The following is a 19404-nucleotide window of genomic DNA, read 5'->3' on the forward strand; positions in this document are numbered from 1 at the left end:
AGCTTCCAATTACATACATAAACCTTAAAAATAATTTTACAAGTAAAAGGTAAGTGTTTGCAATCGCAATAATTAATTAATTCGTAAGCGTAATTAACATATGCAGTATGCACTATTTTTTTTCTTTCTTTTTTTTTGTGTTTTGTTTATCTACGAATGTGTATACACATACATACGAATATGATTTATCTGAATAATGAAGCATGAAACGAATTATTTGTGAAATGCATCATTAAATATAAATAATTAATATACACATTACATACTAAGTGTTTAAATGGGGCAAAATGCTAATGCTGCGTTTATGGCAAAAGTTAACTTTTTATATCAAAATTTTACCAGACTTGGATGGATATCCGAACGATCTGTGCTGTTGTTCTTTTTCTTGATTTGTAAGCCTGCAAAATTAATGATTCATTTCCTTCTGAACTGGTTTTTTGTTGAAACAAATTAAACAAAATTATATTGAATTTACATTTTAAATAAATATTAAGAAATTATAATATTCCCAATGCGTCTCTGGTGGACATGGTATGCTGGTGAAGGTTTTCCTCCGTGTGTGTGTGTGTGTGTGTGTGTGTGTTTGTGTGTGTGTGTGTGTGTGTGTGTGTGTTTGTGTTTGTGTTTGTGTGTGTGTGTTTGTGTTTGTGTTTGTGTGTGTGTGTGTGTGTGTGTGTGTGTGTGTGTGTGTGTGTGTGTGTGTGTGTGTGTGTGTGTGTGTGTGTGTTTGTGTGTGTGTGTGTGTGTGTGTGAAATTAATAAATGTTTTGTAACTTAAACTATGCGAGTCGAAAGAGTTAACGATTTACTGTCCCAACAGACGTTTATGTATTTGTAAACTTGGAATCGCCTTGAGATAATTTCAAAATTAGAGCAACGCACTAAAATGTTATCAAATATATACACTTATCAAAATATAAACAAAAAAAAAAAGGGAGAAAATATAAAACTGAAGAGTGGTTTTTTAAACCAGAAGCTAAAAACAGCAAAAAAAAAGCAATGAAAATAAAATGGAATAAAATTAAAGTACGTTAACAACTAAAACGAATTTTAGCTTTTGTTTGCCTATTTTGTTTTTTTGTTTGTTTTTTTGCCTTCTACAGTTTGTGTTTGCTTTGGTGCGTCGTCATCGTCGTAATTTTTTGCTTGACAATTCTAATTTTTCATTAACCTCTTAAATATTTGTATTCATTGTATTTGTATTTATTGTATATATATATATTTATATTTATATATATATATCGCTTAACTAACTAAAACTCAAAACTGGAGACACTCCCGCGCCTGTCTGTTGTCTGCGATACCAACTAATTTAACATGTAAAAAAAAAAGTATTTTATATATATTTATATATATATATGTATGTACGTACGGATATATGTATTCATGTTATATCAAATATGTAAGCTTAATATGTCTGCTTGTGTGTGTGTGTGTGTGTATCTGTATTTTGCAGTTAATATGCGGTAGAAGTTTACCAACACTGCAATTAGCACAGCAAGAAAAAAAAAATGGTATTGCACACATACACACCCAGTTTTCTATTTTTTATACATATGCGTGAGCGTGAGCAAGTGTGTGTGTGCGAGTGTGAGGATGTATGGATGTGTGGATGTGCGCGAGTGTGTGTATGTTGTGTTTGGCAATGGAATGCGTTGCGGATGTGTGCGGTGTGGTTTTGTTTTTGCTTTTGTACATTTTTTTCAAGCTCAGTTCAAGCTGGTTGCAGCGTCCGCTGCTGCTGTTGTTGCAGCTGCTTCGGCTGCAACTTTTGCTGCTGTTGTTGTTGTTGCTGCTGTCGACGTTGTTGCAGCACTGCCACTTTTGATTGCATCCAAGCCGGACTTTTTGGTTTTAGTTTTGTTATTGCTGCTGCTACCGCTGCCGCTGGCGCTGCTGCTGCTGTCGATGTTATTATTATTATTGTTGCTTCTGCTGCCGCTGCCGCTGCCGCCGCCGCCGCCGAGGCTGGCGCTTCTGTTGCTACTGCTGCCGCTGGCGCTGCTGCTGCCCGCCGACGGCCCATTCAGAAAATGGCTTTTAATATGTGACTGCAGTAACTCCTGAGAATCGAAACAAAGTTGACATAGATCACACGTATAGCTGGAATTAGACTGATCAGCGGCAGCGCCATGTGCCGCTGATTTAACTACTGTTTTTTTACGTCGCTCACCAATTGAATGCGATGTTGTTGTTGTTGTTGACTCGCTCTCAGATGATGATGTACCACCATCGGCATCAGCAGCCACGCCATCAGACGCGCCGATGCGACTGCCGCTGCCGCTACCACTGCCACTGCCACTGGCGGCGCCAGTGCGTCGACCAGCACCAGCACCACCCTCATCATCATCTTCGCCGTCGTCGTCGTCGACGTCGTCGTCGTCGTCGTCAACGTCATCCTCGTCCATATCTTCGTCAACATCATCATCATCATCCTCAACAACACCACCATCGACACCAACCACATCGTCATCATCCTCCCCATCATCTTCTTCAATAATATCATCAATAGTCATTGCTTCACCCACGCCCTCATCCTCCTCCTCCTCCTCCTCATCCACATCCTCATCACCGTTCCCATCGACATCAGCCTCATCCTCATCCTCTGAGCTGTGCACGACCAACACCGCCTGCTGGCCCTTTGACTTTTGCTGATGCTGCGGCGTCTGTTTGCCATTGCTATTGCCGTTCAGCTTGGAGCTGTCTGTGCGCGCGTAGTCAAAGTTGAGGCGCCTCGGCTGCTGTTTGGTGGCATTGGAAGGAAGCGTCTGATGCTCATCCGTTGTGTTACCATCGTCGTCATCATCATCAACGCCATCGGCCTCGGCCTCGTCGTCGTCCTCGTCATCGTCCTCATCATCTTCTAGCTCCTCGACAATGCCATCATCCTCGATTACCTCCTCAATGAGATCATCGTCATCGTCATTTGCAACTACGCTGTTGTTGTTGTTGTTGTTATTATTGTTGTTGTTCTTCTTCTTGTTGTTGCTATTGAGACACTGTTGTTGTTGTTGTTGTTGCAGCAGTTGCTGTTCCACAATATCTTCGTCATCGTCATCGTCCACATCGCCATCATCGTCGTCGTCATCATCATCTTCGTCGTCATCATCATCGTCGTCGTCGTCGTCTTCGTCATCATCAGCGCTTGTGCTATCCTCATCATCCTCGCCACTATCGCTATCATCATCCATATCACTATCATCCGCCTCCGCCTGCCCCTGCTCCTGGCCCGCCTCCTCCCCATCATCATGCGCCACATGAACATTTTGCTGTTGTTTGGACAGCTTCGCCACCTTCATGTCTAGCTGCTCCTGCAGCTCATCCAATTGTTTGTTTTTAAGCAATCTTACTGCTCCTGATCTTATTATGCCCTTTGTGCCTCCTGTTGCTGCCGCTGCTGATGCTGCTGTTGCTGCCGCTGCTGATGTTGCTGCAGATTTTGTTGTTGCATTCTTGCTGGGAACTGTTGACGCTGTCTTGGTGGCCACCGCCACGGGCACAATTACATCCTCTTTGAGATGATTGTTAATGTGATTGATGAGCTTCTCCTTGCGCGACAAGTACTCGCCGCACAGATCACAGCCCCATTGGAATGGACAGAATGGACGCACAACTTTGGCATCAGCCAATTTATGCTCGATCCACAGCTCTTTGGTATCAAACCGTAGATCGCCGCAACGGCGACAAGTTAAAGGCTCATCCACTTCAATCACTGGCGGCTCCGGCAGATTGCTGACCTCGTGCTTGTGCAGCTCGTACATGTGGCGACGCAGGTTGTTGTTGCTAATGAATGTGGATGCGCAATATTCGCATTTCAGTTCACGTTTCCGTTTCAGCGACTTCCTTTGTTGATGTTGTTGTTGTTGTTGTTGCTGTTGCAGTTGTTGTTGTTGTTGTTGCTGTTGTTTCTGGTGCTGTTGATTGGGCATCAGGCCAACCGCATGCAGTTCGCGCAGATGGAGCATCGATGAGGAGCTCACTGAATTGTTGTTGTTGTTGTTGTTGTTGCTGCTGTTGTTCAGCGTTGTCGCTTCGCCGTCGATGATGGGATTCTAAATTTATATAAATATAAGAAATTAGTGAAAACCAATCAAAACTGCACCACACAAAGCGTTGGCGCTTTCAATTTAAATATTTGTTTAAAATCTGTTTGTTTTTTGTCTATTTTGTTTTTTTTTTTTTTTGTTTTTTTGCGACTGGTGCGGAGGCAACAAACAACAAACGCAATTAATTAGCACGCTCACGAATGGATCCGCACGGTTTGGGATCCATTCACACAAGAGAGATTCACCTCGCTGCACAAGCCCAAAAAGCTCACCTGCTTGCTATCACCTCTGAAATGCCACTTGCGATGCACCTTGAGCGCTATCACCTGGGGGAACGTCTTGGCGCACAGATCGCACGCATATTCGCCGTTCTCGTTCTGGCGCTCCACCTGAAATTGGCCAGCGTCCGCTGGTCCATCATCGAACATGGCCGCCAATGGATTATCCACATACAGATCCTGTTCATGTTTCTGTATATGCTTGCTGAACATCTCCTGATCGGTGAACCGGGCACCGCAAATGGTGCACGCCACCTCCGGTATGCGTATCTTCAATGTGCTGCTATTGGCATTGCTTGACGCTGATGCTGTTGCAGCATTGCCACCGTTGCTGCTACTGCCGACGCAGACACCATCGTCCAGCACCAACAGCTGATCATCATCCTCCTCATCCTCGTCATCGTCGCCCGTTTTGTGCTTGAATATGCCGCGCTGCTGCTGCAGTTGCAGCTGCTGCTGCTGCTGTTGCTGCTGCGAATCCTGCTGATGGGCGCCAGTGGCAGTGATGGGCTTTCGATTGCAGGTGGGCGTGTGATTCTCCAGCATCTGGCGGTCAAAGAACATCTTGCGGCACAGCGTACACTCAGCGGGATCTGGCACCTGCGGATGCTTCTTATAGCGATGCACCTGCAAAATAAATATTTGTATAATGTGTATCTATATATAGAGATAGAGGGACTTACCCAAAGGCTTTTGCGGCCACTGTAGACATTGCCGCAGTCCTTGCACGAGTAATCATTCGAGTCGAACTCGTCGTGCGAATTGATGTGTATGGCCAGTTTTTTGTTGGTGTTGAAATTGGATGGACAGTACTTGCACTGGTACCAATAGAGGGGCAGGGCTGGCACAGCCGTGCCGGAAGTCTCGGCAAGGTCAGCAGCAGCTGATGAAGCTGCTGACGATTTGGACTTGGCCGCATCACTGGCGCCCCCCAGCTGGGACTTGTGCACGCTGCGCTTGTGCTGCTGCAGCTCCAGATCAGAGCTGTAGACAATGGAGCAGATATCGCACTCAAACTGCTTCACAATCATTTCATCCTTAATGGCCCGCCCGTGCACCTTGAAGAGATGCACCTTGAGGCCCTTCTCGTAGGCGAACTCCGCATTGCACAGCTTACACTTGATGAACTGCACGTTCTGCACCTGATGGTCGGTCAGCATGTGGTAGCGGTACGATTTCTTAGAGCTAAATCTGCGCTGGCAGATGCGACAGCGCATGCGCCGAAAGCGACGATCGGCTGCCTGATCCAAGCTACGTCGGAATACCGCCTGCTCCTGTGGCGTTTGATGTGCCATCGCTGGCGGCAAACTGCCGGACGCGGCGGCGGCAGCTGTTGTACTTGTTGTTGTAGTTGCACTCGCAGCTGCTGTAGCTGTGCTTGTGGCGGGCGTTGCTGCTGCTGTTGTTGCCGCCGCCCCCGCCGCCGTCGACACCGCAATGCTTGTGGACGATGCGGCAGCCGTTTCCAGCGGCGGCGTTGCAGTAATTGTCAGCGACTTTGGCGTCATGCGATTGGCCGCCGCAAGCGCTGCACTCGTCGTCGTGGAGGCGGTATAATGCGAGCGCATGTGATTGGATAGCCCAATGTTGTTACTGAACACCGCATTGCAGATGAGGCATTCCTTTTGCTGATTGGCGATGCTCATGTTGATGCTGCTGTTGTTGCTGCTATCATCGAGGCGCATCTTTTTGGCAACGCTGCCGTTTTCCTCCTCCTCATCATCTGTTAAAACGAGAGAAGGCGGTAGAGAACATAAAATATTAGAACTTGAGTATTCACGCTTGCCTAAAGACCTTTATAATGCAGTCAATACCTGAATAGAATGATTAATTATGCTTTCAATTTCATATTGCTCAGAATTTTCTTAAAGTTAACCGATTTACTGCTAGCGGAATGTTAACATGCTGTTAACTTGAGTTCATGAAAATCGCATAGAAAGGCGATTTTAAAAAAATAAAAGAAACTGGATATGCTTAACATGTAAGAGCACCTATATATAAAATTGGCCGCCATAGAACCAAAGAGAAAAAGTACAAAATTGAAAAATAAACACATTAAATCGAATACATATCAAATATACACCAATATAGTCTCATCAGAATGCATTTGACTTTCTTTTCTAATACGTTCAACTAATTTGTGTGGCTATAGTTTTTCTATTGTTTAGATATCGACTATATGAAAAGCATGTTTGGGGGGTGACTAGGACACTGGCACAGGACTTCACACTTGGGCGATGGATTTGATGGGGGCCAAACAAAAAATTACCGAGTGTCCCACCATTTGTTATTGACATCAGATCCTTCATCACATAATCATAGCGTCCGGTGTAGACATTGGGCGTGCTGCCATCCGCCAATTTAACAGCATCGGCATTCACAATATACTCAAAGCCTCCGGAATGCCGATTCTTGTCCACGCCATGCACATTTATCATGTGCTCGCGCAGATATGAGATTCGCGGATAGCCAAGGCCGCAGCGTACACATTTGTATGTCTCGGGCAGTTTATTGGGATGCTTTGACTCCATGTGGCGCAGCACGTTGTTGTAGTTGTTGTACTGCTGGCCACAAATGGGGCACACCTGCGGCATGCGGGAAAAATACTGCGATTTGGGGGCATCGCGATTGCCAGATGCGGAGCCGCCACTGGTCGCCGCAGCTGCAGTTCCCGATCCAGCTGCAGCAGGTTTTGGTGTTGAGGTTAGCGGCGTTTCCACTGCATTGTTGTTGTTGTGGCTGCTGCTGCGCGACTCATCATTGGATGACTGACTGACACCAATGCCAAGGGCGCCCAGCAGGCTACGCTTGCCCGGCGAATGATCCATGCCGCTGTTCGCGGTGGATGCATTGTCGCTGCTGACACCGCCCAAATGATCCTGATAGACATGATCGAGGAAGCGCTGATGCGTCTCCAGCTTGGCATCGCAGGTCATGCATCGTAGCCGCACAATGCAGTCCATGTTGTTGTAGTGACGGCGACGATCTACGGGATCGGCGAAGTCCAATCCACAGAAGCTGCACTGTATCGAATTGTTATCCTTACGCTGCACATCCGCATGCTTGTCGTATACATGGGTGCGGAACTCGTGCTTGGTGCGAAAGCCCTTTGGGCAGAGCTTGCACTCATACAGTTTATTGACCAGCAGCTCCTTGGCGCGTAGCTTCTCTGGCCGTTCCATTGATGTTTCGTGTGCTGTTGCCCCTGCAGCAGCTGCAGCACCTGGAACACCACTCATATCGGTTGAGATAGCCGCTCCGGATGCGGTGGCATGAGAGAAGTTTGGCTGCTTGATGCGGAGAGCGTTGAGAACGCGATACAAATTGATGCAGTTGCGCTTCTTCAGATGCGATATGAACAGTGCCTTGGAGTCGTTCATCTTGAGGCAGTTGAAGCATAAATTGCGCGGCAGCAGCGGATACTTTTTGCGCACGTGCGCCATAAAGTTCTTGTATGTGTTAAAGTACTTGTTGCAGCAGCGGCAGGTCATCGTCTGGTACTGCTCCAGAAACTCGTTGTTCTCCTGAATGAACTCAACCTTGTCGCGGGTCAGCAGCTGCTGATACTGTTCCGGATTGTCGTAGTCGAAGCCGCCGTTCTCGCACTTGATGAACGTGTTCATGACCACCTGGCGATACTTTTGCGCTGATATGTTGCCACCAGCGGCAGCTTTGGTTGCCTCCGCGGTGGCCGCTGCCGCGGCAGCTGCACGCTGTATCTCCAGTGCGGCTGCCAATGCCGGCGTCGGTTTTGTGATGGGCGTATTATTTGGCGAGTCTGTCGACAATTGAAACAGATTCGGATGGAGATTGCGCTCGTGTCGTCGCGCATTCGCGCGCGTCGAGAACTGCAGACTGCAGGCACGGCAGCTGGCCACCTTGGAGTCGCCAGCGGCAGCCACATTTGCAACCGCGCTGGCGGGCAGCGATGCCGCCGCCGCAACCGCCGTCACGCCATGCTGCGCCGTGTAATCATAGTCGGAGGTCTGTTATGCAAAGAGAGATGGGGGAAAATGCAGATTATCCAACTGACATACATATATATTTAGTTATTTAGGTCCACTTTTAAGGTAACATCCAATTGAAGCATTTGTCTTCTCGATTCTATTTACATTTCTAAATTGTTGCATATTTGCTCAATTATTTTGCATTTTTATTTATTTCTCCTTTTCACAGTCGAGCGCTAAAGTATAAAAAGAACTCATTTAAAAAACCAGCTGGCAACCCAATAAGCGGAACCCATTAAGTTTTGAAAAATCTTGGTAACCCTGTCTTGATTCTTGATTTTAATCGATATTCATCGTTTACCAATTTTTCCTTTCGCTTCAAAAAATAAATTGATGTTACCGAATTGTAAATAATTAAAGAGTACTCACAAGATTTTCAAGTACTAAAACTATGCCTTAGGCGCGTTTCAGAATATTAGCGGACCTTTATCTTGAAGCATTCTTGATATATTTTGTTGGTTTTATTTGCACAATTCTCATTTAGCTGGCACCCAAATAAAAGGACCCCTTAGTTCTAATCAAAATGCTTGACACTTCGTAGGCTTGATGAAAGCTTATATTAATTAGATACTCATCGAATGCGACCTCTTCTTTTTACTGCACATTAGTTATTGCATCTTGTATTTTACTACGCTAAGGAATGCCCCTTAATTCGTGCATTTTTGGTTGTTTGGAAAAAGCTTGGCAGCCTTATGGTTAGTTAAGTTGGATGATTCGATTGTTAATGCTTTTCTTCAATTAAAATTTGTTCGTCGTAGTCGGATGATGCTTTGTTGCTTACCATTAGTGGCACATCGCCCTCATGCTCGGAGCGCTCTAGGAACATTGTTGGATCCATCATATCATCGGATTCGTCTATGCACTTCATTTGGAAGTCATCATCCGTGTCGTCAATGGGCTCATCCTTGATGGGCACGGCAGGCAGCGGCTGCAAACGAAACAGTCGATAAGTTCAACGTGCAATATTGCGGCATTTTTTTTCACTTCATTTTTAATATTCTATTCAATTTGAACAACAGAAAATATGCACCGGCTAATGCATCTGGTGAGTAGGGGTTGGTTGGGTGGCATGGTGGTGTATGTGACTTGTGGACGCTTGCGAATGCACGATACAATTACATTATAGGAATAGCGCCTGAAAAAGCGCAGCTGCTGGGCAGCGCTCTGCAGCGTTACTGGCATTAGCAATGGAGTCGTGACTGCGGCAGAGGCAGAGGCAGTGGCAGTGGCAGAGCCAGAGGCGTTGCTGGTCATTGCTGCAACTGGAGCCAGCGGCAGCGGAGGAGGAGGAGGAGGCGGCGGCGGCGGTGGTGGCGCTGGCGGCAACACGCTGCTATGTTTGTGACTCTGATTCGCGTTCGGATTCTGACACTGACTCTGACTGAAATCAAGTGGCAGCGACAACGGCATTGGCAACGGCGCCAAATCAGCACCAGCAGCAATAGTTGACAACATGGGCGGCAACGGCGGCGGCAACAACGGTGGAAGCGGTGGCACCGATATATCCAATGGCAAATACAATTTAGGCTTGAACTTAGCCAAACGCTGAGCAGACGGTGCCGCCTGTTGCTGGCGTCGTGGTTGACGTATTCGACTTAGTCGCTGCTGCTGCTGATGATGATGTTGTTGTTGCTGATGTTGTTGTTGCTGGTGGTAATGTTGCTGCCTGCCACGTTGCTGCTGCTGTTGATATTTGCGCTGTTGTTGCTGTTGCTGATGCTGCTGCTGCTGAGTTGACGCCGTTGACAATGTTGCTGAGGGCACCTGCAATAAAAGGGTCTGCAGTGTTTGCTGTGACTCCGCCGCCGCGCTCGTTGTTCTTGCAGCATTCAGTTGCTGCTGCTGCTGCTGCTGTTGTTGTTGTTGTTGATGCTGTTGTAGCTGTTGTTGCTGTTGTAGCTGTTGTAGCTGTTGTAGCTGTTGCTTTGGACTCACATAGACTGTTAACGATTTGCGTTTCTTCAGCGAGGGTATGCCATCCAATATGTTGGCGGACGCCTTTTCAGCTGCAACTGTCGCCGAATCGATGTTCGTTTCGTGCTGCTGTTCAATGGAGCTGCCATTCTCCGTTTTGTTCAAGTCCAAATATCCTAAAAGTGTCTGCTGCTTGCTTTTATCGGTATCCAGCCATTGCCTCTGCTTGGACTGTGAGCTGAGGCAGCGATTCTTAAAGCTCTGCCAAGAGTTCAAATAGCTGATGCAGGCATGGCAAATATGCAGCGATAGACGATCCAACGGCGTGATCTGAAAGAAAATATATACACATATATATATATAAAATATAAATTACAAAAGTCTATATCAACATGTACAAGAGATGTATATAAGAATAACTGAGAATAACTGAATGTGCTTTTATTTGCTTCGACAAATCTTTTAAACGGACACCTTCACAGCAGAACAGCAAAATTGAACTGTATTCGCTCAAAACTAATTTCAGTGTACACACATCTTAAGTTATTATTACAATTAAACTAACACTTATCGCTTATCGATCAATCAATGGAAACCTATAATTTAATTGATTTAGTCAGTGTGCCCACATGTAGATTCAGAATAATAATTTAAATTTGCATTAACGTCAATTTCATATATTTTTTACATCTAACTAATGAGGTATGGGTTGGCTGAATGCCGCAGTCAAGGTTTTTTAAAAACTTAGCTTGATAGTTCAGACTTGCATCCAATTTAAATGATATCAATTTCAGTTTGTCAAATTCATAATTTCGCAATAGTGCAACTGCAGCTAATGAATACAAAAATAAATGCATTTTTTTTAGCTACGTCTTTTGCTGTCATTTTTAGTGTCAAATGTAAGGAGCCTAATTATTTAACCAACGCCAGTGTGACCACATGAAAGTTTTGATAAGGTTAAATATGTATATGAATGTATTTGTCGTTAATTATGTTTAGCTTCTTGTTCTATCTAAATTATTTGTGCTGTTGGCAAAAGTAATTTCGTGCAACGACCGTGTGCTTTAAGCCAGCATAAAAACACATAGTTGGATCTGTTGTTCTTTATGTACTTAACGATGCATTATTGGGGATGCAGCCAGGAGTCATCGGCATTGGCAGCCCCACATCCGAAACTAAATGCGCTCACACCTTTGTCCTGCCCACCCAGCGGCAGTATGGGATTTCTTCGTGTATAGCAAAGGCATTCCAGGCGTTTGTTGAGACAGCAGCAAACCTATTCCGTTAACTAGTCTATTAATGTCAATGACCTGCTTATAATTATATGCAAAACTGAGTATTGCAGCAAACCACACTTACACTCACACACAACATTGCAATTCATATACTTGTCCCATGTCCTTTCGCCTGACAGCGTTTCGTGTGCCCATGTATGGGTATCTACATACATACATACATACATGCATGTATAACCATGTAAATACCGCTGTGTGCATGTACTTGATTATGCTTTTGCCTATGTGCAAGTTGACGGATGCATATTAGGTATATAAACATAGAATTGTTGTTGCTCTTTTGGCTATATCTGCGGCTTTGTGTTCGTGCACAATTTGCTTTTAATTGTATGTGGCATGGGACTATTTGGGCTTTTCAATTAAAAGTGTGTAGGCACATAAGACACATGTAAATAAGTGCATACAAATGTATATACATATGTACATGCACATACATATACGTATGTATTTAAGCCCTGGTGTGGGCATGCATCTTGCAGCCCAATACAAAAATCTATAGGTATTTCATAGATCAAAGATAAACAAACCGCTTGGGCTATGTGAAAGCACAATTACTCCGAATTCGTAAACAATTCAACAAGAAATAAACGACAGGAACGATTTTAAAATACTATACGCATTTTCAGTTGAAGACATATTATTAACTGTATTCTTAAATGGATGCATAACTTAATTAATAATACATATGTATATACATGCACGTTTTTATAACATTTAATCATTGCAAAAATATCGTAATTTACACCATCCACAAACGTTCGTTAAAAGTAGTATCGATATCAAGTGTCCAATATGGCAGCCAGTGTTATTGTCAAATTTGAATAAATAAAGCACGAAAGCAAAAACCAAAACAGAAGCGCAAATAATCGTAGGTTGTTGCTGTTCTTGTGCCGGCATATGCACTTGACAGCTTGCAATATACAAAAGCATTTGCGGTATGTGTGTGCGTATTATGTACATACATACATGTATATACACATAATATACACACAGAAATTTATCAACACAAGTAACTGCTTATTTTTGCAGCTTCATTTATGTTTTTGTAATTCGCAAAAACAAACGGTACTCCTATGTATGAAGCGCATCTCAAACCCCCAAGCTCTAGTATTTTCGTGTGTGGGTGTGGGTGTGGATGAGTGTACATGCATGTACATACATATGCATCTATGTGCATGCATGCACATATGTACACTTATATAAATGTATTATGTACACACTTGAGTCCTGCGATGCCCGTCCTGCCTATCTCCCCGCCTCGCTTTGGCTTTGAAGGGTTTCGATAATATGTTGTTCATTCACCTTATTCCCCATACTCAGCCAGTCAAGGCACCCGCACCCGCACCCGCACAACAACATCGTGTTGGGCACATCTCTTTCTCAAGTGGCACCGAAGGAGGAACACCACCAAAAGCCTTTGGCAAAGCGAGGGTGAGGCTTGAGTTGACTTTAATAGGCATTATTCGTATTGTTGCTGTTGTTGTTTAGGGTAAGTAAATGTGCATTGCAATTAAATACAAACAAATTATGTTGTTTTTGTCTCTGCTGATCACAGTTTCGTTATTGTCAATAACATAACTCATCTAGTATTTAATGTATTTGTTTTTAGTATTAAATCGCAGCATCGAACAGATGTTCGGGCAATTGCAATTATTGATGAAAGCGAAATAAGGCATTCTGCTAGGCAGAAATTCTCAGTTTTTATGCCGTGAAATAAAAACCTAAACACAAGCATACTATTTTGAAGAGCTTATATAACTATGTAACGCAAACTTTAAGCAAAGCGAATAATCAAACAGAAGGAATTTTGTTTCGATAAATTTGCAAGCATTCTGCGTGAACAGACTGGGAACAGCAGACATACCAGGGAAAAAGGCACAAATTGTTTGGGCCATCAGACGCAGGCGTTTTAGAAAGTTGAAGTTGAAAAGGAAATCTTTCATCCATCAATACAAACAAGATGCAGAAGCAGCTGCCACAGTTGCCAGCAGCTGCTGCATTTTGTTGGCCACCAGGTGCAACAATCATCATCAGCGCCGCTGCGCCATGAGGGCACGAAGCAGAGAAGATGCTGGCCAGAAATAAAGCGTCGCTCGGGAACAGGCTGTCCTGGCGTTGCCGCAACGCCGCATGATCTCGGAGCTGAACAAGTTTTGGGTTCTGCTTGTTATCGTTTTTATTTTTCTTTATTGCCGTATTTGCCTTTGTGTCCTTATTCGTCGTCAGCTGTGTGCATGTGTATGTGTACTCTCCAACAAAAGTAACCCTAAGCATTAGCAAGCCGTGTGCTGTGCTGCTGATCTTTACCGTTTGTTGTTGCCGTATTCAATTACACAGACAACGACGATTGCAAACGTCATTCCCAGCATCGATAAATTATTAAGTTATCGATTCTATGAAAAACATAGACAATATGGTTATTGGAACGGATACATGCAAAGCCAAAGGGCAAAATGAAGTTTATTTAATCAGTGTCATCTCTATCTCTCCCTCTCTCAGCCACCCCCTCCCCCAACAAACAAGCGCTTCTGATCAGAGAAAGTTTGGCTTTTTCACCTGAACTTAACTTGGGCACTGCGGCTGATGATGATGATGATGATGTGTATCCGAAATTCGATGCGGAACGCAGCAACTGGCAACTGGCAACAACTGCAACTTCCATGCCCAGGTTAATCTGCTTGAACAGGGCGACCAACAACAAAAAACATACACAACCACTCGTATATACGACGTTTGTATCTGCCCTGCCCTCGGCTGATGTTCTACTCTGTGCTTTGTGAGTATGTGTGTGTATGCTGGTGTGTGTGTGTGTGTGCATGTGGTCCGCCTCCAGATAACAAGCGAACCGCACAGCGATGACGCCAACCAAATGGTCGCTTGTGTGGAAATGCTCGTATATATTTGTGTGTGTGTATTGGTTGAGCTGCTGCTGCTGGTTGCTGGTGTATTCACCATGAAATCGAGCCAAAGCGAAACCAAAGAGCAACCCAGTGCCAGCGCCAAGCACCAAGCACACGCAGCAGCAACGTGCCGACGACGACGCCGACGTAGATGATGATGTCGTTGCCGGGGGCGCAGTCCAGAGAGTCGTTGCGTCGCGCCGAGCTGTGCTGTGCTGTGCTGAGTTTCGAACTCGAGCAGCAGGCAACCATTTTGTGTTGAACGAAAAGTGGATGACGAGGGCGACTCTAGGTTTGCCTGCCTGACTGCCTGCCTAGCTGCCTGCTTGGCCGTCGTCTCTGGCTGCCTGGCTGCCTGCTGGCTCAGCTGTGCCTGCCAAATGAAAGAATCAATAACCGAGAGCCGAGAGCACCAGGCAACAAAGCGTAGCTAGCGAAGCCCACAAATCCAAAAGGCAGTTTCATTTGCTGTACTTCTTTTCATTTTACTCCTCTTTATTTTTATTTATTTCGGTTTTTTTGTTCGTTTCGTTTCGTTTTGCGTATTCGCTTTTGTGCGGCTGCCGCCTTGCCCCAGAGGTGCCTGCACCGGATATCATGGGCCCAGCGAGGAGTCACAAATGGAAGCCAGTGAAGGACACGACCAGAGCGCGCGCGCAAGCATGAGAGAGCCCATAGGGAAAGAGAGAGAGGCATCATCATGGCAAGGGGGCGGGCAAGCTGAGAGCAAACGGAAATAGACTGGACGCTGGGCTTGGTCAGATGCTGATATTAATCGAGACTTGGAGTTGATTCTGGGCCTTGGCATGGGCTTGGTTTTGCGACTGCGACTGCGACTGGAACTGGTCAGCAGCAGCTCTGCCAAGCGAAGCCGCCAGAATCGCCAGCGTTCATATACAATGGCGGCGAATTCCATGGAAGCGAGGCGAGCACAAAAATTATACGTAATTGCTCTGGCGCTGGGCAGGCACAGCAGCAGCAGCAACAGCAGACATAGTCGCAGCGGCAGCCACAACCGATATGAAACGAACCAAGCGCGACCCAAGCTCCACACACACACACACACGCAGGCACACACACACGCAGGCACACACACACAGCCAAACACACGAACGTCTCTTCCTGCCCTCTCTGGCACGCTCTCAATCTCGTCGATGGTGACGGCCTCGAAAATTTTGTTGCCGTTGAATGGCCGTTCGGGCGCCGCTGCCGCTCATTGCTCTCCACGTTTTGTGGTGTTTTTCGTGTCGTGCTTAGTGATGTGCACAAGAAGACATTGTTGTTATAGCACGAAATATCGACGACTTTCCGAAAAGCAAAATATATATTATATTTTCCTATAATTATTTACTATTGCATTTATTGCAATTATCAAAACAATCGAATGCAAGTGCATCTCAAGCAAACAGCATACTAATTCAACTTTCGATAAGTTTGCTTTTCGCTTCAAGTTTGCACGCACGCACTTGACTCATCTCTAGTTTCTGTGAATAGCGGCAAACGGTGGCATGGGAAGAAGCAGCAGCAGCAACAGCAACAAAAATGTGTAAATAATAAACAATGAGCATAGTTTGTTGTTATTATTAATTGTAAGCTTTTGCCGTTTCTTGCCGGCCAATTCTAACCTCAATCCGCTGCCTGCACGGGAATAGGAATGGCAATCGAATCCCAGGCACGCCAGCTGCCCATGGTTTCTGCTCACTTTCATGCCAACGTAGCACACGAAATGCCGATGATGGCGATGACGACAACGACGTTAACGTCGGCAATCGAGCAGCGAGCGACAAACCAGCCAAGCAAGCAAGCAGCAGCAGCGGCGGCGGCAGCAGCCAGCGAGCCACAGGCATCGCCAGCGACAACCACAACGACAAAGTTACACCAATACCAATAAACGGCGATGGCCGTCGCGTCGTCGTCGTCGGGCATCGTGACTTGGCACTTCAAGCAAAGCCAGAGGCAGACGGCACCGAGCCGGAGCACACGGCATGGACAAGCAAGCACAAACGAATGCTCGAATCCGTTTCCATTTCCAATGATGATGATGTTGCTCACGGGCAAGTGCCACTGAGGCGAGGGTCAGGGAAAAGGCGGAGCGGTGGAGGGGAGAGGGATTGTATTGGGTAGAAGAGAATGCTGCAGCTGGCAACGAGCGAAACAACGTTTGGCTCGGTCTCGGTATCGGTATCGGTCTCGTCGTCGTCGTCATCGCCAGCGCTTGCACAATCAAATGGGGCCAGCAGCAGCTCGCTTCTGATGAGGCATATTTTACTTTTGGTTTCGTATTTAACCTCACTTTCTTATATATATATATATATTTTTTTTTTTTGGTCAGTTAAGCAAAGCTAGGCAGAGTGTCGACGTTAGAGGTGTTATCGATTACACACGCACAGACAGGAAGCGCCCCGCTCAGCAAGAGCAGGAGTGGATGACCCATCATCATCAGCAGCAGCAATGTCGGGTGTGGCTGCTGCCAGCCATCTGTCCCGGCTCCGAGCCGCACAGGGGAATGGGAGCTAGCAGTGTGTATAACGGTTTCGGTTTGAGGAGCCAGGCGGCGACGGCAGCAGCAGGTCGAATTCGAATTGATGTCGTTGTCGTTGTCGTTGTCAATGTGGATGTGGATGAGTGTATTACGTATGCCGCTGGCAACTCTATTCGCCGTTTGCGGACATTTGGTTTACTCACCTTGATATTTACGCAGTTGTGTATTTTAGTGGCCAGTGGCTCCTTATCGGCCGCATAACTGTTAATGATCGAAATGCATTCGCTGGGGGGCGCTATGCATAGGCGACAGCAGCTTTGTCGTGTACGCTCCTCCATTGTTGTCGCTGTATCGCCAGCAGCACCACCCGTTCCTGTTCCTGTTCCGGATCCTGCTGCTGCTGTTGCTGTGGTTGTGGTTGTAGTTGCGACAGTGTCGCACATTTTTTGATTAAAATGTATACTCTATTGCTGCTGTTCTTTCTTTTTTGGATTGTGTATTTTGCACGTTTTCACTTTTATTTTGAATGGGGGCGCAACGCGTGAGCGTCGCTGCCGATTCCTCTCACTTTTTTCTATTTCTTTTTTCTTTTTTTCTTCTTTTGCAAAATGGTTTTTGTCGCCTCGGCTGCGCGATTGCGGACACTTTTTCGTCGTGTCGTCACATTTCACATCTGCTGATGCCTGGGCACGGACATTGGGTATCGGTATCGGTTAGTCAAAACGACTCCGTCGTGGTCGTGTGTCTGTTTGCGTTTAGTATGCAAAACAAAATTACACAGAAAAAAAAAATGAAACTAACGCAACGAGCCGAACGACTTCCAATGTGCACCTCGGAAAACTACACGTCCGAACCTTGCGACGAAACAACAACAAATGATAATTGAACGGAGCAATCGATGACACTAACGTTACTATCGATGACTAGTGTTAACTCCATGTTAATAGACAACAGTGCCTGTTAACTAACATCGATTAAAAAGTTCGATAATACAAATCGAATGCCTTGCTTTTATTTTGCTTTCGGCGAAAGCCTTCTTCTTGCGAAACTATAATTTCACATATAAAGTTTTGGGATATTAACGTTCAGTTGTGGCACACATTCTCAATTATTATTTCGATACCAAGTACATTAATCCAAAGCAGGAATGATATTGTCAATTATCGAGTATAAACAGCTGTTTCAGACTATCGCATTTGTTTTGTTTTGCTTGACTTATTGACATATTCTCATTTTCTTAATTGCGTTCAATTTGTTTTTTTATTTTTTATTGATTTTAATAGATAAGACCAGGTAAAATAAACGCATTTATTACATGCACATAACAAGAAAAACTGTGTTGAATTTAATTAGTCAGAGCACTATGCAAAAAGAACGTTTCGGTCGGATATAACAAACTAAAAAATACTATGTTACCTTTGTAAGCAGATTTTTAACATTGATGTAACTATCCAAAACGCAGTATTGATCTAATGACATCTTTTTCATCTATTGCAATTTGTTCAAGTTTCACCTTTGGCACTTTCACGAATATGTAACTAATGATAGCAAGCCGTATTTGTGGCTATGTTTATATTAAATAAAACACACAATGTGTATATAGAAATGTGATAATAATTTTCCCATACATGTTATAGCTATAAGCCTTTTATCGTATTAATCCCACTTTAATGAAAATTAATAAATTCTTATCAAAAATAAATACACTCCCTGTCCACCTACCTTGATTCACGATCTCCCTAAACCATATGAATCAGTCTATAATGCAGGGAATATGATATAAATTTGCTGATTTTTATAAGATTCTCTTTTAGACTTCCTGATCGATGAATCTATACTCTATATGCAAACTGTAAAAGTAGAACTCTCTTAAGAGATTTGTTTTAGGAATATTTCGAGTTAGTTCTCTTTAATAAATAGGTAGATCTTTATCAAGCACAGGCATTCAAAATATTCCCATTAGATTAGACAGTTTATTAATAACTTTAGCATATAATATTATTATATACATATGTATTTGTATATACAAATAGATAGATGACAAACATAATGTGAGGTTTTTGATTGTCATGTCAAGTCAGAGAACAATCATAATATGCCCATAAATCATGTTGGAAATTAATTAAAGAACCATTTAAATTGGGAATAAACGGTTTCACAAGTCATTTAGTGGCTATTCCAGATAAGGTCTATGTCTGCTCAGCTCAGCCGCCCCCCACTGCTATCAGCTGGCTGGAAAGTGCAAAGAGCGTTCGCATAAATAATGCCCGCTCGCCCGACCGATCGACGGATTCAGCATCCTTTCATTGGGGCGGCTGGCACAGTGGGCCGCAATCGATTTGTGTGGCACGAGCGTGGCTTTTTCTTTGTATACCCTGAACCCATTTAAAATGGGTATAAGGGTATATTGTATTTGTGCGAAAGCCAAATGTATGTAACAGGCAGAAGGAAGCATCTACGACCCCATAAAGTATATATATTC

At 44.7% G+C, this 19404-nt stretch overlaps 1 protein-coding gene across 1 annotated transcript; it reads right to left on the reverse strand.

The window, feature by feature from the left end:
* Positions 1–1955: 1955 nt before the first annotated feature.
* On the reverse strand, positions 1956–17760 carry LOC115765104 (zinc finger protein hangover; the record flags this gene model as incomplete). Its single annotated transcript, XM_030708489.1, has 10 exons — positions 17126–17760; positions 10267–10575; positions 9508–9900; positions 9113–9259; positions 6594–8310; positions 5008–6047; positions 4319–4951; positions 2990–4052; positions 2363–2932; positions 1956–2224 (listed from the first exon to the last, which is right to left on the reverse strand). Coding segments are annotated over exons 1-10 (6381 nt in total), but the record flags the coding sequence as incomplete, so codon positions are not given.
* Positions 17761–19404: the final 1644 nt, after the last annotated feature.

The sequence above is a fragment of the Drosophila novamexicana genome, unplaced genomic scaffold (assembly GCF_003285875.2).
Source record: "Drosophila novamexicana strain 15010-1031.04,08,12 unplaced genomic scaffold, DnovRS2.1 tig00000932-arrow-arrow-pilon, whole genome shotgun sequence".
In the NCBI taxonomy this organism is placed as follows: Eukaryota; Metazoa; Arthropoda; class Insecta; order Diptera; family Drosophilidae; genus Drosophila; species Drosophila novamexicana.